Source organism: Ornithorhynchus anatinus, chromosome 9 (genome assembly GCF_004115215.2).
Source record: "Ornithorhynchus anatinus isolate Pmale09 chromosome 9, mOrnAna1.pri.v4, whole genome shotgun sequence".
Classification (NCBI taxonomy): domain Eukaryota; kingdom Metazoa; phylum Chordata; class Mammalia; order Monotremata; family Ornithorhynchidae; genus Ornithorhynchus; species Ornithorhynchus anatinus.
The window spans coordinates 41,744,641-41,768,816 of NC_041736.1; the positions used below are offsets into that span (position 1 = coordinate 41,744,641).

At 55.9% G+C, this 24,176-nt stretch overlaps 1 protein-coding gene across 3 annotated transcripts in view; it reads left to right on the top strand.

Moving 5' to 3' along the window:
• The first annotated feature begins 1,050 nt into the window (after positions 1-1,050).
• The window catches only part of DNMT3A (DNA methyltransferase 3 alpha), a 101,933-nt gene continuing 78,807 nt past the window's right edge, over positions 1,051-24,176 (top strand). For all 3 annotated transcript variants that reach the window (XM_029071763.1, XM_029071764.1, XM_029071765.1), the window contains exons 1-2: positions 1,051-1,132; positions 18,014-18,293. In XM_029071763.1, coding sequence (XP_028927596.1) covers positions 18,231-18,293 — 63 coding nt within the window. In that variant the 5' untranslated portion in view covers positions 1,051-1,132; positions 18,014-18,230. The remainder of the gene's footprint in view (positions 1,133-18,013; positions 18,294-24,176) is intronic.

A 24,176-nucleotide genomic window follows, 5' to 3' on the forward strand; every position in this document is an offset into this window, starting at 1 on the left:
TGGGGGGGGTTTACCCTTTGCCGTGAGCAGTGCCGGGGTTCGGCGGAGGAGTGGGAGGAACGGGTGCCCCGGGCAATTTAGGGAGCTGACGGAGTGGGAGCGGTGGGGTGTCGTCCTGGGAACAACAGGTGTTGTGGAGGACGAGGGAGGGACTGGTTGGGGGTGGGTGAGGGGGTGGTGCTCGGCCCCTCCCATCCGCCGGCCGGGCTGGAGAAGTTAGTGGCGAAGGCCGACAAGCCGGGGAGGCAGGGTGGGGTTTTGGGGGGGCCCCCGGGGCCGCTGTCCCCGCGGCTGGTGCTGGAGGCGGTGCCGTGGGCCGGCTCTGCCGGGCGCCGGCCCAACTGCACCGGAAAATTCCAGGCTGGGGGCCGGGCGGCCCGGTGGTGGGGAGGGATCTCGCCGGGGGCCAGCCTGGGGTCGCCGAGGGGTTGCCGGCCCGAGGGGCCTAGCCCGGTGCCGTCGGGGCCGGACGCTGCGAGGGGCACTGCGGAGGGCTGGGGGGGGGGGGTGGGGGGCAGGCCCGGCCCCGGTTTCGCTCTGTTGGGAGGCCGGAGGGGAGGGGAGGGGGGACGGGACGGGTCGGGTCGGGTCGGGTCGGACCCCCGGCTCGGGCGGGGCGGAGCGGCAGCGAGCGAGGCCGGGGAAGAACCGAGGCGCGGCTCCGGCCTCCAGCACCCAGCTCGGGCTCCGGCCTGCAGCTCCGGCTCCGGCTGCAGCTCCCCGCCCCGCCCCGATCCCGGTCCAGGCCGGAGCTCGGAGCCGGGGCCGCCCCAAGGAGGGGAAGCGGCCAGCGAGGCCGAGGGAAGGGAGGGAGGAAGGGGAGGGAGGGAGGGAGGGAGGGACGGCCGGACGGACGGAGGGAGGGAGGGAGGGAGGGAAGGAGGCGGAGGGAGGGGGGAGGAGGGAGGCAGACGGCGGAGGAGGCGGAGAGAGGGAGCGCGATAGAACGAGCGGAGAGAGAGAGAGAGAGAGGGAGGAGGAGGAGGAGGAGGAGGGAGGGAGGAGGGAGGAGGGAGGGCCGGCCGGGGGAGCGCAGGAGGCAGCGGCGGACAGAAGAGGAGAGGAGAGCAGGACAGGGCAGGGCAGGGCAGGACGGAGGGACGGAACAGGGCCCGGCCGCACCGGCCTCACGGTAATCAGCGCCGCTCACGGGCCGGGCCGGGGAGGGGGAAGGGAAAGCAGGGGAGGGGGCACCAAGCCTGGCACTGCCCCTCGGGGCCCCGGGCCCGGCCGGGGCCCCCCCCCCCCCCCCCGCCGCCGCCGCCCCCCGGGGGAGGGCACCCCGGAGGGCATCCCGGGGGAGGGGGCCGCGGGGAGAGTGGGAGGAGGCGGCGGATGCGGCCCTCGGGGAAGCGGCCGCGGGAGGGAGGGAGGCTTCGCCTTTGCCATTTGTTTATTTATTTCTCTCTCTCTCCGAGCTCGGGCCGGCTCCCCCCTCCCCGTCCCCCCCGAGCCCTCCCCTGCCTCCCTGCTCCTCTCCCTCCCTCCCCCGGCCCCCATCCCCTCCCCCGCCGCTCCAGTCTCAAGTTCAAGTCCATACAATGCCCGCGGGGGGCCGCTCCGCCCAGCTCGGCCGCCCGGCCCGGGGGGAGGGGGGACGGGGAGGGAAAGGGGGGGGCTCTGCCCGCGGGCACCTCCCACCCCGAGGGACCCCCGGCTCCCCCACCCCCCCCACCCCCCCCGGACACTGCCGCAGCCGGGGAAGGGGCTGGCGCGCACACACACCGATACACGCACATACACCGATGCACACACACACACACCCCGGGTGTGAGTCGAGCTGATTAGAGACCCCCCCCCCGGGACGTTTGGAGAAGGAGGCGATCGATGGGATGGGGTGGGATGGGATGAGAGCCGCCCCCCGCTCCCAGCCCGGGCCTTTTGGGGGGTGGGGGGGGACGGGCAGCCGCGGCGGCAGAAAATGGCAGCTTGGCACGACCCTGGTTCCCCCCCCCCCAGTACACACACACACACACACACACCTCCCCTTTGGCCGGGCCCTGCAAGGGGGCGGGGAGCCCCGGGGCCCGGCGCGGGGGGCCGGGGGGAGGCCCGGGGGCCGCCGCCATGGAGGGGCGGAGCGGATCCGGGCCCGGAGGAACCACCCCCGGGACACCGACCGACCGACGGACGGACGGAGGGAGGGAGGGCGTCCCCGGGGACCCGTCGGGGCAGCGGCCGGTCCTGCGGGGGTCCTGCGGCGCCCCCGCCCCCCGGGGCCGCTTCCCCCACACCTGTGGCTGGAGGAAGGAGCCGGAATGTGGGGGCGGAGAGATTTTTCCGGCCTCGGGGCGGATGGCGGGGGGGGCGGCCCCGCCACGCCGCAGTGGGGGTTGGGGGGGGGCAGGAGGGGTTGAGATGTCCGCAGCCCCCCGAACGCCGGGCCTCGGGGAGGGACGGGGTGCGGGGCCGGGCCTCGGCGGCGGGAGCCGCGCCGCAGGGCCTCCCCGGGATGGGGGGGGGGGGAGGTGGGGGTGTCTCCCCCGCAGCCCCCGCCCCCCCCCCCCCCCCGCCGGACCGGGTGCAGACGTGTCCTTGAGCGTCTCTCGCATCTGCACGGCGAAGGACAGGACGAGGCCCCGCCGCCAACGCCGCCTCGCCGCCCCCCTCTGCCCCGGAACCCCCCCAGGCCTCCAACCCGGGGGAGGGTCCGGGCAGCCCCCGAACCCCGCCGCCCTAACTCTCTCCCCCCTCCTCCGCTAACCCTCGGCGGACCTCCCCCCCCCCCCCCCAGCGCCAGGCCCTCTCCCCCTCTGGCTCCCAATCTGGCTTTCACTTCCCCCCACCCCTTCCCCCAACTGGGTTCTCCCTCCCTCTCCGGACACTTCTTTCCCATCTCCCCACCGCCACCTCTTATTAATAATAATAATAATAGCGTTGAGGGCTTACTGTGTGCCCAGCTCTGGTCCGAGCGCTGGCCTAGATGGAGGGTATTCAGGTTGTCCCACGTGGGTCTCACAGTCTTAATCCCCACTTTGCGGATGAGGGGACTGAGGCGCAGAGAAGTGGCTGGCCCAAGGTCACACGGCGGACGGGCGGCGGAGCCGGGATTAGAACCCACGTCCTCCGACTCCCAAGGCCCGGCTCTTTCCACTACGCCATGCTGCTCCTCTGTTTCCCCTCTCTCTTTTCTATTTTTCCCCTCATCCCTTCCCCTCTTGTTCTCTCCCTCTGCCCCTGCATCTCTCCTTCTCTCTCTTGCCCAACCTCCTCCATCTTCTTCCTCTTTGGAAGTTGCTCAGCCTAGCTCGGCAGGTGCCACCGGGGGACGGGGGGCGGGGGAGGCTGGATGTTTGACCGCGTATAAGGCTCCTCGGGCAGATCCCCTGACTCCGGAGACCACTGGGCTCCACCCCGAAGGCCCACTGCCACCGCCTGTCTACCCCCAACGGGGTCGGGGAAGAAGAGGGAGAAGGGCCCCGGGGAGAGGGTCATCGGGGGAGATATTCGCTGCCCCCCAACGGAGAGGCCCAGTTATAAAGAACTCCCCTTGGCTGGGGAGTGCTCTGCGCATAGTAAGCGCTCAGTAAATACTATTGAATGAATGAGTGGGCCTCCTGAGCAATGCATCCTTGACCCCCACCCCCCCACCCCTGAAAAGAGAGAAAGAGCTCAGAGAGCAGACCCCCCACCCCGGGGCCCCAGCCCACCCCTGAAAAGCCATCCTTACCAGGAGATCTGCCCCATGTCCATGCCAACGTATCCTTGGAGATGTCAGTGATCTGTGATCTAAAATGACCTCGCTTTCTCCCCTCCAACGGGGCAGCGGGTCAGGGGCGGAGGTGGGCGTGGGGCCCGGGAGGGGTCTGCTCTCTGAGCTCTCTCTCCTTTCAAGGATAGGCCATTGCTGCTGCTGCTGCTGCTGCAGGCTGACTGACACCTGCCATGTCTTTGACTGAGAGGTGGGGGCCTGGGGACGGACATCTGGGGACACTCCTGTAGGCTCCAGCTCTGGGAGTCTAAGGACAGCAGTCTTTCTGCGGGGCCCAGCAAAGCCCAGGGAAGAGTCAGTGGGCAAATTTGGACCAAATCCTTTTGGCACCCACCCCCAACCTAGGAAGAGGAGTCAGTATATGCAGCTGAATCTCTAGGACGAGTCGCACGTGCCTTGACTCATCTCTGGGGCCCTGACCCTTCGCCACTAGTGCTCTGTGAGCAACCCCTCCTTGGCCGCCATCTTCGGCCACTGTTCCCTCTGGCCTGTGGGCCCGGCTCTTCACTTCTGGTTCCCTTTCGCCTCTTCGGCTTGCCCCACGGTGGGTTGAAGAACACCATCTGCCTGCCCGGAGGGAGCGGCAGAGCCCCGAGAGTGCAGGGCCTAGTGAGGAGGCCTGAGCGCCCTTCCCCTGGCCCAGTTGGCTTGGGGTGGGGGGGGCCTTTGTTGAGGGCCCAAGCTCCCACCCAGGCCTCTCCCCAGAAAAGGAACTGATCTCTGCCAGTGGAGCCTCAGGCTTCGAAAACTTTTCCCAGTCAGATCCTGCTCACTCCTCGGTGCTGACTCAGCAGGAAACTCTGGTACGGGCTGGAGCGGAGCCTCTCCTCTCCTTTCCTCTCCTTTCCTCTCCTTTCCTCCCTTCCTCTCCCTCCCCTTCCCGTCTTCTCCTCTCTTTTCTTCTCCCCCTCCCTCCTCTTCCCTGCCTTTCCTCTCTTCTCTTCTTCTGTCCTCCCCACTTTGCCTCTTTCTTTTCCTTTACATTTTTTTGCCTCTCCTTTCCCGAGGTCAACAGACACATGCACATTTGGCCCCCTGGAGGGGATTCAGGCTTAGGATGGTGTGGGTGGGTGGGGAGGGGCTCACCCCTGTGCCCTCCCCACTTGCCCTGGCTCCGGCTGTGTTCTTTCAGCGACTAACAAAGAGGTCCCTGTGAGTGATGTAAGGCCCAAATTGTTTATTCCGTGGCACCGGAGTTGGAGAAAGCGTATCTGGGGTGAGGACCCCAGGAGTGGATTACATTTCACATATTGGCTGATATGAAAAGCATCCCTGGCCCCTTACACGTTGGGTATGTGTAAATACAGGCTTTTCTGCACAGAGGAACCATCTGAATTGGTTCTGTTAATGGGAAGAGGGCCCAGTGGAGAATCAACAGTAAAGGGAGAGGAAGCGGAGAGGAAACCCCCAGACAACTCTTGAAAAACCCTTCTCCTTCAACTACCTACCTGGCCTGGTCCGGCCCGGCCTGGCCCGGGACCATCACTGAGCAGATGTTCAGAACTCCCCAGATCTGGTCTCTAAGTCCTTGTTCCTTCCCTCTCACCATTTCCTTCTCCTCACTCCCCTCCTCCTCCTCCTCCTCCTCTTTTCCTTCCTTAATCCTTATCCCCTGACTCCCAATCACTTCGGGGCACTGACTAGAATTTGTGAACAGTTTAGGACCCTTTTTGTGGGGGCGAAAAAAAGAAACTATGTGAAAGGGCACGGGGTTGGGTATGTATCTTCCCGAGGCTCAAACTTAAAAAATAACAGACTTAGATTCCCCTCCCCCGCATGCTGGCTAAGGGCGTGTTTTCAGTGTCTCTTCCTGCCCTTGCACACCAAAAGCATATTGGATAAACTTGGCTGACAGTGGATATACAGATATGTGTTTCAGTGTGTTGGTGTGTATCGGCTCATAGATGGCTGAATCTTAAAGGGTCTGTGTTTGGTCTGGAATCTCTGTATATGCCCAAGTAATTATTGGTAAGACTTTGTGTAAGTATACTTTCACGTAAGCGTGTGTATTGGTAGATGGGTATGTATGCGTGCAGTACAATTTGGATATAGACTAATATGGGAGTGTATTTATGTGTGTAGAATCACAGGGCAGGAAAGTATGTTGGGGGTGATCTAGCATCACCCTTTTACATGTGGTACTTTCTGCTATTATCCTTATTCTTTTCTTCCTTCTGCTTTCACTATTTGTAAATCATTTTTGGCTCTCTCCTCTCACCCCGCTAAATCGTAAGCTCTGTGAAGGGCAGAGGACGTCTGTGTTGCTCTCGGTATTCTCTCCCAGACTCGGTATGGTGCTTAACACTCAGAAGGCACTCAGTAACTTTCATTGATTGTGTGATTGATGATCCCAGACAGGAGAGGAAAACGTCAATCCTGTTTTTCAAGACTTCCAAAGTCAAGACTTTCGTTTCCAGCCCTGTGTCCAGGAAGTTCTTCTGTAGAGCTAAGCCAAATCCCTCCTGTTGTCCCGTCAGTTCAGTCGCTTTTGTTTTCTTCTCTGACCTGCCGGGTCACCCCTGGTCTCCAGGGAATAATACCCCTTCAAGTGCTCCAGGCAGTGAATTAATTTAATCCACCTCTCTGCATCTGAGCAGTACTGGTCCAGCTTACGAAGGGACAAAATATCTCTGTCTAATTCCTTCTGATGCTTCAGAGAAACCCCAAATGATCCCTTCCACGACTGCACTCCAAGAGCCCAGCACAGACCTGGGAGTGGAGGGGATGGGGAGGGAGGGGACAGGGCCAAAGAGCTGGTCTTCTCAACTTCTTTAGGATTTCTTCAGCCCTGTGGTCCTCCTCTGACTGTGATCCAGGGTTTGGAGCTAAGAACTACTTCTGCCACTCTTTTAAGGATCGGACCAGTGCTGAGTAGCATCTCCATTCTTCCTTATTTTCAAGGGCTTGACCGTTCAGCTCTACGGGATTACATGAGGCAAAGGTTTTACAATCACCTAGAAACAACCACTTCATTTCTCTTCCAACCCCTTGCTCAAGTGGAGGGTCTAGCAGGGATGTGGACGGAGGGAGGGCGGGTGTCCCCTGTTGTGAATTTAGGAGGGCTTCCTTGCCCTCTTTGGCCACGAAAGAATTGGACACAGGGAGTATGGCCGTGGGGGTGGGGTGGGGGAGGCTGAGGGGAGGTTTCCCCAGTCCCCGTTAGTCTAGGCCTGGGATAGATGACACCCACCCTCCATGCCTGATGCCTGTATGCTCACCAGCAGGTTTCCTCAGAAGCCCTTGCTGGAGTTCCTGCCCAGCTGTGTAAAGCTGGCGGTCTTACAAAGGGTGACTTCTTTATTTAGGTTCCTGGCAACCTTCCAGCCCTCCAAGCCCGGGGCATGAAGCCTCCGATGCTCCAGTCCCATCCCGTTCCCCCCACCATGCCCCAGTTGGAGGTGGGGTCCTCTGGAGGATCCTGAGAGTTTGTCCGCACAGTGGGCCTGTCCAGTGCTGTGTCTGTAGGCCAGGCTCTCCGACTCTGGGCCTGAGCAGGAGGGGGGGTCTGACCACAGAGCCGGCAGCTGGTGCACAGTGATTAGTTCTAATAGTTTTATTACTCACAACAATGTGGTTATTGCCGCCACCCGCGCCTGGCTGGACCGTGGTTCCCAGCCCAGGGGCTCCGCCGGCTGTTGGCAGGCAGGCTGAGTTGCCCAATGGGGCACGGTTATGGTTTCTCTGATTGGTCTCCAGTCTGGGCCGGCAGGGGCAGGAAGCATCTTATTCTCACTCTTTTCTGGACCCCTCCTCCCCTGTGCAGCCTGGAGGGAACTCCCTCACAGGTCTTCCTCTGGGCAGGGCCTGGGGAGGTGAGGGGAGAGACTTGCCTAGTGAGAAGCTGTGGGGTCTAGTGGATAGAGCACGGGCCTGGGAGTTAGCAGGACCTGGGTTCTAATCCCAGCTCTGCTCCTCGTCTGCTGTGTGGCCTTGGACGAGTCACTTGAATTCTCGGGGGCCTCAGTTCCCCCTCCATATGTAAAATGAGGATTAAGACTGTGAGCCCCCTGTGGGACAGGGACTGTGTCCAAACTGATTATCTCCTATCTACCCCGACACTTAGTACAGAGCCTGGCACATAGTAAGCACTTAAATGCCATAAAAAGAGGAGACGGTGACACCCTGAATCCAGAATTTCATGGGAATCTGAAGTGTGGGGGCTGAGGGGCGGTCAGCAGGTGGGGAGGTCAGAGGAAGTGACGCGATTCCTGCTGAATCAATGCTGAAGTGAATCCCCCCCACCCCGGGGAAGGAATCACGGGGTTGGGGATTGAATGACTTGGCGCTTATTCCCGAGGCCTGATTGAGTCAGTGCCCCCAGAGAGGCCCCGGTGGAGGGTGCAGAGCAGTAATTTCTGCCTCCCAGAAGCCACTTGGGCTGCTGGTAGAGTGGGTGGTCGGCAAGTGCGGGAGACTCCCTGCCAACCCAAGTGTAGTGAGGGTGACTGACTTGAGTGGACCCAGACCGGAGAGGGGGAGAGGCAGATATTCCCGGAGTCCCACCGTGACCAGACGCAACGGCGTGAAATTGGAGCCTCGCCCCACGCTCCTTAGAGGGTTTGGTTGTAGCCCGGCTCCGATGGTTCAGATCTGGACCACGATGGGCTCTGGAGGCCCACTGCACTCACTTTTTCACAGTTTGAAAAAGCTATCCACTCTCAGCCCTGGCTCCTTTTTGTCTCAGACCCCCTGCCTCTGCATGCAGTGAACGCATGTGGAAAGGTAGGGGGATGGTGGGGGGAGGAGGCGGTGCTAAGACCCTACTGCCAGTTTCCAAGTCCTTGGTTGCTGGGGCAGGATCATCAGGCTCACGTGTAAAGCTGCCTTCCTCGGAGTACCTCCAGGGCTGGTGAACATCAGCTGTTCCAGGCAGTTCTCAGGTGGCGGTGCTCTGCACTACGGGAAGGGCTGCAGGACTCTCTAGAGGTGTCCATCTCCCTCCCCCCCACCCCCATCCCCACAGCTGCAGCTGGGTACGGGGACGGGGGCTAGATGTTGAAGAGCTAAGGGAAATCAGACCCCTTCCCCGATGAATGTAAAATGCGTTTAAATAGGTCTGATGAACTCAGGCCTTGGTGACTCAGGAGGAGAGGCTGTTCGGAAGAGACGAGAGAGATGAGGGCTTCCCTGAATGCCAACTGGGTGAGGGAGGGGGTGGGGGAAGGGGGTGGAGAGCTAGGCAAGACTAGCTCACCGGTGTTGTAGGAGAGGGCACTGGGTGAAGGTGGGAATTATTTGGATTAGAAGAGCTTCGAAGAAAATGCCACAGACCCAGCTCTTGTCCAGGACGTTGAAAACAGAAGAACGTAAGCAGTGCCGTTACTGAGCCTGACCAGCAATCCAGCCAGGTTTTTGTCTCCGATGATGACAACAGGATGTTTGGAGAAACTAGGGGACGGTTGCTCTCCTGGACAACCAACCTCTGCTGGTTCTCAAGGAATCAGCTCACCTAGCCAACTGGGCTAGAATGAGCCCCGTCATGCACACGCCACAAGCCCATCCCCAAATATTCGTAAACATTCATGTTCACATTGAGGGTCACAAGTAGACAGGTATACTGTTGTGCCCATGGAATGCGCATACGATGGTTGGGTATGGGCACCTAGACATCTCCATCTTCCACACTTGCATTCATATTTGTGGAGGTTCTCTTGCTTTCCTAATTACTCATTTGCACTGAATAGTTCTCTCGTGGCCAGCTGGGTGGCTGCTGATGGGAAAATACATTCACTGTGGCTTTTCTCACCTGACCAAGCTCTCTTCAGCGTGTTGTGTGTTGGCCAGAATCATAAGAGAATTGGAGAAGGGAGTTTTTTTCTACTTCCAACCATCCTGGGTGAGAAAGAGCGGGAAAAACCACCGTTGGAGAGGGGTCTGTGGCAGGGAGGAACAGCTTATGACTAGTGGCTGCAGTTGAGCAGGTCATAGCTAGTCTGAAAGGACATGGGGAAGAGGCATCAGGACCCTATAAGGCCCAGGTCTGTGAGACCCTGGAGGATTGGCCACCCCACCTCTGATACTATTCTGATTCAGGAAACCTGAAACGGGATGCCTTGCTTCAGCAGAGGTCTGGCTCCCAGGAATGGTAGCGCCCAAATTCCAGTAAAACTTGAAACTTGTAACTTTGGAACTCGTGACTTTGGAAATCTGGCTTCCCCTGGGCAGTGATGAACTCCCAAGTGGTGACCATCGCCGTGGTTATGTTGATGGAACTAGTGTTTGGATAATTATAATAATAACAAAAATGTTTTTTTATTCGGCACTTGCTACGCACCGGGCACTATGCTAAGCACTGGGTTCATTATGAGACGATCAGTCTGGACATTATCCTTGCTGCTAAGAGCATGGAAATCAGTGATGATAGGGCTGAGAGGAAGGCTGAGATGGGGATAATGTTAACCAAGGAGATGAGTGGTTGACAGTGTGAGTGGATTAGAGACTAGAGAAATAAAGTGGCATTGATGGCAAAGAAGTAGTGATGAAGGATAGAATATCGGGGGTTGGGAGTGGGGCCCACAGGGAAGCACAGGCCCAGGCAGGAGCGTGTCTTTTACCATTAAGGACACAGCCTCTGTCCATCAAGCGATAGCGAGGTGAACACCAGGCCCCTAGAGTCCCTTAGTTGCTGGTGCCCCATTACCAGGAGGGCGCACTTAGGATTCAGTCCTTCCCACCAGTAGTAAACTGGGGAAATGCTGTCAGGACCACATGAGTGGGAGATGCACAGCTGGGTGAAGGATCCCACTCAAGAGTATGTGCATAACTGTGTTTATGAATTAATTCATTCAGTCATATTTACTGAGTGCTTATTGTGTGCAGGGCACTGTACTAAGCACTTGGGAGAGTACAGTACAACAATAAACAGACACATTCCCTGCCCACAACGAATTTACAGTCTAGAAGGGGGGAAGACAGACTTGAGTACAAATAAATACAATTACAGATATATACATAAGTGCTGTGGGGCTGGGTTGGGGGAAGAGCGAAGAGAACACGACAAGTCAGGGTGCCGCCAAAGAGAGTGGGAGATGAAAGGTGGGGCTTAGCCTGGTAAGGTCTCTTGGAGGAGATGTGCCTTCAATATGGCTTCGGGAGGGGGGTGAGTAATTATCTGTGGGATTTGAGGAGGGAGGGCATTCCAGGCCAGGGCTAGGAATCGGCGGCAAGATAGGCAAGATCGAAGCACACTAGAGGAGCAGAGTGGGTGGGCTGGGTTGTAGGAGAGAAGCGACAGGAGGTAGGAGGGGGCAAGGTGGTGGAGTGCTTTAAAGCCAATGATGAGGAGTTTTTGTTTGATGCGGAGATAGATGAGCAACCACTGGAGTTTTTTGAGGAGCAGGGTGGCATGTCCTGAACATTTTTGTAGAAGGATGTGAAGTATGGACTGGACTGGGGAGAGACAGGAGGTTGGGAGGTCAGCAAGGAGGCTGATGCAGTAGTCCAGACTGGGTAGGATGACTGTATTACCGTGGTAGCAGGTAGCAGGAAAGGGCAGATTTTAGCTTTGTTGTGAAGGTTGGGCCGATAGGACTTAGTGATGGATTGAATATGTGCGTTGATTGACAGAGAGGAGTCAAGGACAACGCCACGGTTATGGGCCTGTGAGACAGGAAGGATGGCGGTGCCACCTACAGTGATGAGAAAGTCAGGGCAAAGATGAGGTTTGGGTGGGAAGATAAAAGAGCTCTGTTTTGGACGTGTTAAGTTTGAGGTGACGGGGAGGACATCCAGGTAGCGATGTCTTGAAGGCTGGAGGAGATGCCAGACTGGAGAGAGGGAGAGAGATCAGGGCTGGAGATGTGGATCTGGGTATCATCCGCATAGAGGTGGTAGTTGAAGCCGTGAATGTTTGCCTGAGTGTGTGAAGGCGTGAAAGACTGTGAATGATGAGCTCCATGCTCCCATTACTGATGATTCCTGGAGGGTCAGCATAAGGTGGATGTCAAGGAGGGCAATCGTTGTTCATTAATATGTCCGGGTCAGTCTGCCTCCCGGGGAGGGAGGGAGAGAGGACATGACCGGAGGGGAGGGGGTGTTCCTCAAACTTCTTTCCCAAGCTCAGTTTCCTGGATGATGAATTGAAGAGCTAGCTCGCTCATCAATCAACCGATCGTATTTATTCAATCAATCAACCAATTCATTGTCTTTATCGAGTGCATACTGTGTTCAGAGTACGGTACTTAGCGTTTGGGAAAGTACAACAAAACAGTCGGTAGATAGGTTCCCGGCCAACGGGGAGCTTACGGTCTAGAGCGTTGCCGGTGCCAGCCGGCTGGCAGCAGGATCTAGGCCCTTAGAGGTAGATGATCGGAGATCCTTGCAGCGAAGGTGGTAGGTTGCGCCAGTCAGGGGCACGTGAAGTGAAGCGGAAGAGGGACAAGGGTGTGCTTGAACTCTTAGGAGAAGAAAAGTTGGGGAATGACTTTCAGAGGGCTGGTGCAGCTGGAAAAGATCTAGCTGTCGTAGCGTCGTCGTCCCACTGATTGGCAGTTACACCGCTGACAATGAAATGCCACTGACAAGGCGGCAAGCCTGTTGGCTGGATTCAGTGGTATGGAGGCACTCTGAAGTAGCTGTGTTATTTCCCTCACTGCCCATCAGATCTTTGCTGGGGTGCAGCCTGGTGCTTCACACCTGGAAGAAAGAGGGGAACTGGCGGGGTTTCAGAGGAGGACTACAAAGATGGTGAAAGGGTCAGAAACCAGGACCTATGAAGAAAGGCTGAAGGGACGAGGATGATTTAGCCGGGAGAGTAGAGGAGATGTAATAACAATCTCCAAGTCTGTGAAGCATCATTATTCAGAGTCCATCTATGAGTTGTTCTCCTTCTCCACTGAGGGCAGCCCAGGAGGAGATGGACTTAGTGATGGCCTGAGGGATTCAGGTAAAAAGAGAATTTCCAGGCAGTGAGGGTTGTCGAGGACACTGGTGGTTTACTTGGGGAGGTTAAAGGAACTTCTTTTTCTGGAGGTCTTTATGAACAAGCCCAACGGTCATCAGTTTGGATGGTTTAGTTCACTCCAGTGCACATGTTGAACTCTGAGGGCTCTTCTGCCCCCTGGGTCTCTGTGTGGCCTGCTGCTTTAGAATGCAAGCTTTTAAAAAACGAAGCCCCAGGCACGTGTACGGTGTATTTTGGGATTAGCACATTGTGGGTGCCCAATAAATATTAAAGAGCAACACCACAAACATCAAATGGTGGTTGGTTTCGTATGAGTGAGATGACATAACTGGTGATGTAAGACTGTCGAGGGTTTGCGACGGGGGTGCTTGTGGCTGACTGCTGTTGGAAGAAGACTAGCTGAATGACCAACCTATGTCCTGATTTGTGTGCTGTATTCTGTGTTTGAGCAACCAGTGGAGGATGTGAGTGAATGGATCCTAGTGCCTGCTGTCTTCTGGAAACAGCAAGCTCATTTAGGAGGCTCCTACCCAACCAGACCTGGGCAGCAGCTCAAATGTTTATGAAAAGTCAGAGGAAGGCTCAGAATCACACGTTGGCACACGTTGGTATCTCCCGGTAGCGGCCGTGATATTTGGGGGAGCAAGAAGCTTGGCAAGGATGAAATACTCTAGTTTTTTTCAGTAACACTTGGTGGAAGGTGTCATCCCCTCCAGGGAGAAGCAGAGGTGTTTTGGAGAAGAAAGAATTGGTCCCAGCATAAATCGTTGCTTGGGGATTGGAGTCGTACAGGATATTGTTCCCAGCAGCAGCAGAAACTGGGGCAAAGATTGCAGTTTCCTATGGTGTGGGGCAGACAGGGAGAGGTGAAGATTGAGTGACGTCATGGAGATTCTGCCCCCTCACCCAACACAAACACTCTCAGGTTCCTTCTCCATTGCAGAGGGTACAAAATACCTCTCCTCACCCAGATGGCTGGCTACCTCCCTCTACCCTTTCAAATCCAGAGCTGGTGGGCTCCCCAGGGCCCAGCCATTCCCCACCCCCTATCTCTCCACCACGGGCTGATAAAACAGCACCTTATCTTCCCGGCTATGGAGACCCACTTCTGGTTTCCCTCATTCAGGGAGCAGGTAGAGGGGGAGGAGAAGAAAGAGGGGCATAGGGAGGGGCCGCTGCAGAGGGAGGAAGGAAAGCAGGGAACGGGAGGGGGAGGCATCTAGATGCAGCCCGGCTCCATCCTTGCCTCGTCCATCCTTGGCCGTTCTGGCTCTTGGCTCCTCACAATCTACTTCCTCTTCCTTCTCTCTGGGTAATTCCTCTTGTAGTGGGTCCTTAGGGCCTGGAGCTTCCCCACTTTCTCTCATGGTAGAGACTGGGAGGTGGGAGGAGGGTCAGCACAGAATTCCTCTTGGGGAGTCAGTACAGTCACCTCAGGGACCTAAAGCTGAAGTGAGGCCTGAGTCACTTGGACCTTTATAGGTTCATCACGCAGCCTAGAGTTGGGATGAGGAAGTCTAGGACAAAAAAGGCTAAGTCCATGGAAGTGCACTGTGGTCTATGTCTCTGCCTCTCTGGGAACCCTCCGGCTCTGTTCCGGCCCTAGACCCCATCAGCCACGGTCTGCTCATCTTGGATCAGCCTGGGGAGGGCGAGAGTGGCCTCCCAGATCCAGGCAAGGAAGCACATGTGAAGGCCACATGTTATATCAGGCACGCAATGGAACATAATGACATCATATGAGTTATTTTACAGAAGTACACCCCAAGTCACCCAAACCTACATCTTTTCTCTGGGTGTGTGTGCGTTGGGCGGGGGGGAGGTGGGACCCTTGAGCCACCCCTACTAGCTCCAAGCCCCTCAATTCCCCTCCCAGGTTCTCTGGACACAGATATCGCTTCTGGCTCTGGGATTTGGCGGCCAGAGTCACAGTGGAGGGGAGCTGGGAGCTTAAAATAAAAATACCGGACATAAAGGCGCCCAGTGTCACGTCTGTGCCAGTCAGAGGACGGACCAGCTGAAAACCAGCCTGTCTGATATAAATTCAGATGACTGGCCATCCTAATCTGTGCCCAACACGGGCTCGGGGCCAGCACAGGACATCTGGATAGACCTGAACCCAAGCCTCCCCAGGATCCCTAGGTCCTGGGGGGGGGGGTGTCACAACTTCTCTGTGCCTCGATTCCCTCATCTGTAAAATGGGGATTAACTGTGAGCCTCACGTGGGACAACCTGATTACCCTGTATCTCCCCCAGCACTTAGAACAATGCTCTGCACATAGTAAGTGCTTAACACATACTAACATTATTATTATTATTATTGGGCTGGGTCTCTAGAGGCAGAAGCATCCACCTTGGACCCTCTCTGGTCTAGACCAGCCCCTGAGATTAGGGGACATTTGCCTTGCTGTATTCTTATCCCTGACATCCCCTTGAGGAAACCAACCTTGAGCCCTGGTGAAGTGGAGAATGAAACAGACCCAAGGCCACCTGACTGGTGAAGCTTGTGATTCAAACCTGTTCCTACCACTGAGTGTGGTGGTCAACCAAGGTTTCACGTCTGTTTCAAACTGAGTTTCCTTGAGGTTGAGTCATTCTAGTCCAAAGCCCCTCTTTGACCAGGACAATCTCAGTATGCAAGGGTGGATCATATTTCTCTCAAACCACACGGCCCCACTTTCTGTTCTCAGAGGCTGTGGGGAAAGGGTGGGTGAAAGTTTGCAGCCTCAGTTATTGAAGAACAACACTGAGAACACCCCACTGCCCCAGTCAAACATTGATTGAAAATGTTTCTTTTCCATTAGGAGGTGGGTGAGAAGTTGCAATGAGCCTCTCTGTATCTCTGGACCCTTTAAAGCCCATGAGAGACTCACAGAGTGGTGGATGAGGAGGATCTGACCAATTGTGTCTACTAACTCTATTGCGTTCTACTCCCCCAAACATTTAGTACAGCACTCTGCCCACAGGAAGCGCTCAATAAATACCACTGATTGATTGATTATACTGCGGTGCAGAATGAGGCTGAGACAGGTCTAAACATGGGCTGGGGGGATGTGAGTTACAGACCTGAACTCTGGGGTTGGAGACGTGAGCAGGTAATATATCTACCTGCTCTGTTGAATTGAACCCTCCCAAGTGCTTAGTACTGTTCTTCTCCCATTAAGCGTTCAATAAGTACCACTGATGGATTGATTGTGATGGAATGGAACATGGCGGGGTTAGTGGGAGGATATAAGGTGCTCCAACCCTGTCTCGTCACACGTTGGACTTTCCCCGGGGGCTTCATATTCAGAGCGTCATATTGTTTTAAGCAGGCCCAGGCCTCTCCCATCCCCACCTCTTCCCCAAGAGTCCTGGGCTAAACTAATCAGTCAGTCAGTCAGTCAGTGGTATTTATTGAGTGCTTACCGTGTGCAGAGCACTCTACTAAGCGCTTAGGAGAGTACAGAACGACAGAGCTGGTAGACAGGTTCCCTGCTCACAAGGAGCTTAGAGTCTACGGGGGAGACAGACATTGAAAGAGATTAGGGATGGGGGGAAATAGTAGAGTATAGTAGAATAGTAAGCCATCTGTGGTCTTTAAGTGCAGAGGGGTTAGATAAACCAGACCGGCCTTAGAACGGGAGGGGTGAGAGTGGCAATCCGATGCTGCTTGTCTGATCATTCTGGGTGTCCCCGGGCGGGTGATGCCTGCCTCACATCCCTGACCTGATCTACCCAGTCGTTCGCCTCCGCAGGCTCCCGGGCCCTCTACAGACGGTCCCAGCCCTGAGCCCTTCTTTGCCTCCCCCACCCTTCCCGTCCTGTGCAGCCATGGGGAAGAAGAATCGGTTGTGCCTCCTTTCTGCATTGTGCCTGCCAAAAGACAGAAATAGAATTGAGTTGGAGCTTGTGGGAGTGGATTGCGGATGCTCTAGGCTGGGAGACCCTCCTGGCAACACCCCCCCCCCCTCCTGGAAGGGAGGGGCCTCGGGGGGGTGGGGGGGGCGGGAGAGAGAGGGGTGTTTGACCAGAACCTGGCCATCGGCCTGCAGAAAAAGCTGTGTGTGCAGACAGCAGGGCCCTGGGGGGAATCTGCTCCTTCTGCGCTATGAGGAGCAGAGTGGGTGCTGGGAGCAGTGGGAGGGAGACGGGGCAGCAGTTCAGAGACTAAGAGAGCGTGGCGGCTCGAAAGCTCTAGAAGCAGCCCGGTTGCGTGTGCCCATTGCTAGAGAAACTCTCTGCTAGAGAGCAGAGAATGGCCTTAGAGAAACAAAAGAGGGTAGGGTAGGCGGGGTGAGACGGGATGCCCCAGAGCCAAAGCTGAGGTAGGGTTGGGGAGGCAGGAGACATCCTAGCATCCAGATGGTAAAGAAAGCCAGAGGGAAGATTCCCTGCTGTCTGCCAAGCACCTGGGCCTGGGAGTCAGAGGGCCCGGCTTCTAATCCTGCCTCGCCCCCGTGCCTGCTGTGTGGCCTTGGGCGAGTCGCTTAACTTTTCTGGGCCTCAGTTTCCTCATCTGTAAAGTGGGGATTAAATACCTGTTTCCCCCCACCCTCAGGCTGTGAGCCCCATGCGGGACCCAGGTTGTGTCCGACCTGATTATCCTGTATCTACCCCGGTGCTCAGTATGGTGTTCGGCGCATAGGCAGCCCTGAACGAATATCAGAGTTATTGTTATTAGGCCTAGGTCTGGGCCTTGGGAATAGCGATGGAGATTGGGCGGAGAACCATGCCAAGGCGTCGGGAGTGAGGCGAGGGCCAGAGGCTGCCACCGGTGGAGAGGCAGTTCTGTGCCCCGGAACCTCCCGTGGCTGCCAGTCCAGCAGGGAAGGAGCACAGCAGAGCCTGGGCTCCGTTGCCATCGGCACCTTCACCCTCATGCCTCCCCTTCCTCCCCCGGGGGTTGTGGGAGCAGTGTTCGTGCCGCTGTGACGGAGGGGTAGGAGGGAAGCGGAGCGGCATCCCCCTGCTCCTCTACTCATGCCACCCACTGCTGCCACCGTGACTTGCCTGAGAGTAGGAGGAGACGAGCGGTGCCAGTCACCGGTGCCATCGGCACCCTCCGGCCTCCCTTCGAACCACTGGGGACAGCAGTGACAGGAAGCGTGGGGGGCGATGGCGGAGAGTGAGGAAAACGGATACGTCACAGGCTCCTGGAGGATTCTGCCCCCAGACTGGAGCTGGGGAAGAATCGGGTGAAACTGGGGGTGCAGGACCAGGTGGGCCGAGGAGCGGAGTTTGCCCGTGGCGTTACGGGAGGGGTGGAGGTGCAGGAGGCCCGAGAGGCGGAACCAGGAGAAACGTGGAAGCAGGTGGGAGGAGCAGATCTGAGCGAGGAGGTGCAGGATGCCGTGGAGCTCAGACATCCCTGGGACTTTGATGTGCCGCTGCTGATTCCTCCGCCTCTCCTCTGGCAGGTGGACCGCGTGAAGCCCAATCCCACGGACAGAGGGACAGCCGGCTGGACAGCTGGACGGCCAGAGTCGGCACCCCGCCAGGGCTCCCCGCTGGGATTTGTGGGTTTTTTTTTTTTTTAAGTCTTAACATTTTTTTAAAAAAAATCACAACAAAAAGCCAACCAACTCACCAGCCCAGCTCACCCTTGGCCTGCCTCCTGCCTCCCACCTGCCCGCGATGCCCTCCAGTGGTGCCATCGATAGCAGCAGCTCCATTCTGGAGAGGGACGAGGACCGCAAGGTGAGCAGATGCCTTGGGCTGCCTGTGCCCGGGGCCGGGGGGTGGGCAAGGGGATGAGGAAGGGGGCAGGAGAGGAGCGTGGGAGGCGAGGGACAGATAGGGCTGAGGGGCAGTGGTTTCCCAGTGGTTCCCCTGGGATTGGCCTCAGGCCTAAAGGTAGTCCCCACTGGTGGGAGGAGGGTTTGACACGAGCCTCCCTTCAGGGGATGCTCCCTTCTTTCTAACTTAGCTTCATCCCTAAGCTGGAGAAGGGGGGGTGGGGCCCCCAGGTCAGGGCATTGCTGGCTCCACTCTTCTGGGTCTGAGTCCTCATCAGAAGCCCAGCCTGTCGGAACCAGTCCTATTCCACTCTGAAGAAATGGCCCGAGTCCGCACCAGGGATCCCCAAGTCCTCGCCCGCGGGTAACGAGAGCAGGTACCCAGAGCAGTGTTGCTGATGGACATGGGGAACCCTCTGTATCTACAGAGAAAAACACATGGCTGACACAAGATAAATAGATACACACACCCTCCCCTCCCCCCGACTGCAAACACACATACAAGGCTAGAAGTCAGTCTAGAATGCACATAAAAGCACATCCAGTACATTGATACAAACAAGCATCTGTGCGCCGAGACAGACACCCAAATTGAGTGCCGTGGAGTGGACTTGCTAGACGTACACGCACCCATTTCCCACGTGGAGCATACTGGGGAACCACTGGACTACACTGAGACCTGCAGGATAGAGAATCGACATACCCACCCTCACCCGGACGAAGGGACTCTGAGAAGCCACTGCAGGGAGCTGTGCTGAGGGGAATGGGGATGTGCCCACGTGCTCCTGTCTGCATGCCTACACATCCTAGAGACAGCCCACCCCCCCATCCATCCCCACCCACACCTGCAGAGGCACACGTGTCTCCGAATGCGTAGTCCAATGACGTCGTCAGAAACACTGAGTCATCCAAAGGCAAGAGGGGGAGAGAGGCATTCACACACACACACACACACACACACCCATCCCCGCCACCCCCACCCCAGGCAGGGAGCTCCACACAGCTATACAAAGACATTCAGAGATGCACTCATACTCCTATGCAGGAATAGAGACACATGTTTGTGCTTGGTGACACACAGACACTCAAACATTCAGGCAGGCCCAGGAGGAAGAGTCTTCCATTTGGCTCTTGGGTGACCTATTAGGGATGCTCTATCCCCTCGCTCAACCTGAAGTGTAGCGAGCCATTCGGGCAGAGATACCAGGTGAGGGTTTGGCTGCAGGGAATTGAGACTGCCGCTTTGTGTCCCATTGGGGAAGACCTTTTTCCAGCAGCCACCTTGGGCACCACCAGCAGAGGGGTGAGTCAGAGGGGGGGAAGTCAGTAAAGAGGATCCTTGGTGAGACATAGAAAGCAAGGTGTTGGGGTGGGTGAGACCTCTCAGGAGGACAAAGCAGAGAAGCCAGGCCAGAGAAGTCAATGGGGACAAAGAGAAGACCCAGAAGGGACAGCCAGAGGGAGAAACAGGAGATGATAGCGGCGCCGAAAGAGGATATTGGGTCAAGGGATGGAAAAGATAGGGACCCCGTCCCAAGGCGACTTCTGGTGTGATGCTGCTGGCTGGACTCAGGGGGAGACTGGTGTAACCGGGAACAGCAGTGCTGCCATTGTAGTTTTGCTAGGAGAGAGATAGGAAGGGACAGAAAAGTAGGAAGAAGCTTCCTTCTTCATCCCAGATCTGGATTTAGATGTGCACCTGCTCCTCCTAAAATCCCGGGGTCAAAGGAAGCTCATGCTGAGGCCTTACCCAATGTCCAACGCCGCTGGCAGGTGCACAGATGTTTCTCCCAGCACCGCGACATACTACACGGATCCAGATGGACGAGCATGATGGAAAGTCAGCCCCTAATTCTGCCACCGCGTTCTAGAAGATGTGCTAAGTACTTTGGCAGAACTGAGTGGAGATCCCTTTCTCCACTGACCTGTCTCTTGACTGGCATTGGTGTGACCAGACTCCCCAGTTGGAGGGAACAGTCACCAAATCTGGGGCTCCGTCGCCCCTAGAACACCTAAGGTGGCGACTGATAGAGTCCCTCCTTTGGCCGGGTTGTCGAGAAGGGATACATAAGCTTCAGTAGCGTTGGCAGTCAAGCAACAAGAAGAAGGCAGAAGAAGCTCTTAGCTGCCTCCTTCTCCTCCTCTTCCTCTTCAGGGGCAGTTGTTCTTGCCTGTCCTAGAGCTGTGCATCAGTGGGAAAGTCCAGATAGGCCGGGTTCTGTGCTTTCAGCTGTTCCTGAAACTCCCTTTCATGCTCAGCCTTTTGGGATGGCCACAAGTCTTGGACGGAGCCAGGGCTCCTCCTAGAGCCCCTGCTGCTTCCGCCTGGGTGGGCGGCATCACTGTCAGCATCTTCTATCAGCTGGCCTGGCCTGGCCTGTGGGCACAGGTGGCGGCAGGATTGGCGGCCGGGCCCTGAGAGTGGGCAATCGGTTCCCCGCGGGGGACTGGGTGGCAAAGGGAAGAAGGCAAGATTGAGGGAACTGAAGAGAATGCAGGAAGGCGGAAAGAGAGACAGGGAGAGACGCGAGGAGGAATCAGCTCAGAATGAACTTCTAAGGTATTTAGTCTCGTCTTTGTCTTTTTATGTTGTTTTGCCTTGCTTGTGTGCCTTCCAACCCCACCAACCCCGACCCCGTCGTATTCTCTAATTCTTAGATCGTGAGCCCCCTGAGAGCCGGGTACCATTGTCCATTTATAATCTGTGTACTTTTCTGCCAGACGTCTAGTATGGGTCTCCTCACTTCGTAAGCACATAAAGACAATCTTATTTAAAAATTTGACTTAAGGGAGGAGAAGAACTTGGGGGAAGGGAGAGAAGAAATGCAGGGAGTTTGGGGAATTAGAGGTCATGCCTAAGAATGGAATCTCCTCAATTGAGAAAATGACATAAACTCGGTGAGATGCAAGGATGTGGTAGGATAGAGTGCAAGATCAGCCATGAATGGAGGAGCCTGCCTGGGTGGGGAGGAGGGAGATAGATTTAGGAGTTATAGGAGTCGATTCTTCTTCCCCTCCCTTCTCCCAAAGGAGGGAAACAAGTCTATAACCACGTGGTCTGAGCAAACACCCTCTTGGACAGTGGGGGGGGGGGTCTTGACGGGGACAGGGAAAGATTACTATTAAGGGGCAATAGCTGGGCAGCCTCGACCAGGGATTTGGCTGCCCAGTGGGCCTACATCTGCTAGCAGTGCCGCTCCATTCCCCTCCGGTGGTCACCTGAGCCATGGGGCAACTCATCCCTGCTTCCAGACTTCGAGCTAGAGGGGAAATGTAGGAGAGGAATAGGGAGGGAGATTAATCTCAATGCCAAGGAAGGGTCATAGCTAGCACTTCCCAAGCTCCAACAGGGAAGCAGGGAAAAGCCAATGCAAAGAAGAGAATTGAGCCCAAGGAATTGCAGCCTGGAGTAGGCCATTTCGTATGGGTCTCTATAGGACTGTACTTTAATGACCCCAGACAGGTGGATTTCTTTTCCGTCCTTTATCGTCTTCTCCACAGCTTTCCCCCAGGAACCTGTATGAGGGTAGCCCAACCCTTAGCAGTCAGAAAGAACTTCCTTATTCTTATTGCACTTGTGCTGTCCTCAGTGGAGGTGGAGAACAGCTGGTCACCAGCCTCCGGACAACATCTCTTCATAGACTTCACAGTTATTGCCCCAGCCCTGCCTTCTCCCCTCTCCAAGTTCCCAGCTCCTCTTTTCATTAATCTAATTTTCCAGTCTTACTCATCCCTCACCAATCCTTTTTACACCAGAGAGGCCAATCCTGGGCAGTGCAAGCACAGAGAGAGGGAAAATTATAATGTGTTTCCTTTTTGTTCAGGGTCATATTTCAGTTTAGCATCATGCTTCCAGTTATTTTAACAACAGTAATCATTACTGGCCCAGGCCCAGCTTGTGGTCCACTATGGGCCCCACATCATTTTCTACTCTGTGTTTTAGTCACTCACTCTTTATGTGTATTTGGGGAAAGAGCCAGCTTCCTTGAGGGCCTCATGGTGGACCTGTGACCAGAGTGGAAGAGGCAATTTTGCTATTAGTGTCACCCGTAGTTCTTAAGCATTGACTGTGTACAGAGTACTCTATTAGGTACTTGAGGAATATATAAAAAAATGAAAGTCGTGATCTTTGCTCTTGAAGAGTTTTCAGTATAATGACGGAGTTGTACTCGTAGCCCATTCTCTTTCACTTGTTCATTCGATCGTATTTATTGAGAGCTTACTGTTTGCAAAGCACCGTACTAACTGCTTGATGCTGTGCACTCTACTAGACTCCTGGAAAGGACAGAATAATGAAGTGGCACTTTACTAGCCCACAGAGTGCTCAAACTCTAATGGAGGTGTCAAATATAAAAACGCTTACCACTAGGGAGGTCAACATAAATACATGGAACAGACCAATCAGTGATATTTATTGAGTGCTTACTATTCATTCAATCGTATTTCCTGAGCACCTATGGTGAGCAAAGCTCTGTACTAAGCACCTGGGAGAGTACAATACAGCAGAATTGGCAGACATGTTCCCTGCCCCTAAGGAATGAGTAAATAAGTTGCTAAGTGCTAGAGTTGGCTGAGGCAATGATATGGTTCAGTGTGCTGAGAAATTAGCCTTGGAAAGTTTGTTGGGTAGGTGGGATTTCAAGAGGACTCTGAATGTTGGAAGAGCCGTGGTCTGTCTGCCCTGAAGAGAGAGGGAGTCCCAAAGCTAGGGAACAGAGCAGGTGAGAGGGAGTAGATGGGACAGGAAAGTCAAAGGTGAAGGACAGTTAAAAGGTTGGTGGCTTGGGTGGAGCAAAGCAGGCTGGAGAAGGAATAACAGTGAAGAGAGCAGCTAGGTAAGGTGGGGCCAAGTGTGAAAAGCCAGCCTTGAAAGCTATTGGGAGGAGTTTCTGTTCGACACAGGGAGCTGGCGGAGGGTTTTGAGAGAAGAGAGAGATGTAAACTGAACGGCTGGATAGACCCAGAGGGCATATAGAAACAGAGAGGGAAACAGAAGGAATATCTCTCTCTTGCTAGGCTGACTATCCCCTTCACACACTACACATTCTCTCGAGTAGTACCCTGACCCCATTTCTTTAAAGGAGGAACTAAATAATAGGGCAAGAACAAGTCTGACCCAAGATCAGGCATCAGGGCCATGACTATGAGGCTACGACCCCAGGAGGCCATTCCTCCCCAGGGCGACCCACAGAAGGTTGGCAGCTGCAGCCTGAACTGGGTTCTGGGTGAAGGATGGATCTGGGTTGGTGCCACAGGACTCTTAGCTGGAAAAGCAGAGAGCTGAGATCTGGAAGGGAACCTCTACCCCTTGTCCCCTGTGTACTGCTCCTCCTCCTTCCTTAAAACTCCCAAGGCTGCTGCAGGGATGGTAAGAGGTGTCTGAGAAGGTGGAGGGAGCTGCTCTGTCTGCCAACAAGGTGGAGCCTGGCACATATCCTGCTCTCTCTCTCTCTCTCTCTCTCTCTCTCTATTTTCTCTCCCCCTCCCTCACTCCCTCCTCTCTCCCTCAGGCTTAGCAAGCACAGAGTAGAGGAAGTGGGAGTAGGAGTAGTTAGTGGAGTAGCTGGGCTTAAAGAGAGACAAATCCTAAGCAAACTCTGGATTGTCCCTTCTCCCAGCCCAGGGAAATGAGACCCTGGATTCCATCTGGGCTCTGCCACAGGTCCTCTGAGAAGCCACTGATGGATTGCTTCCCCTCATTGTACCATGATTTCTCTCCATAGGGAGGGGAAGAGTGCATGGAGAGGGGCAGGGGAAGTGTGCCCGGCTAAAGACTCAGTTCTCAGAGACTAAGGATTCATCAGGCTGGATGTGCAGAGGGCTTGGAAGGATGCAAACAGGCTAG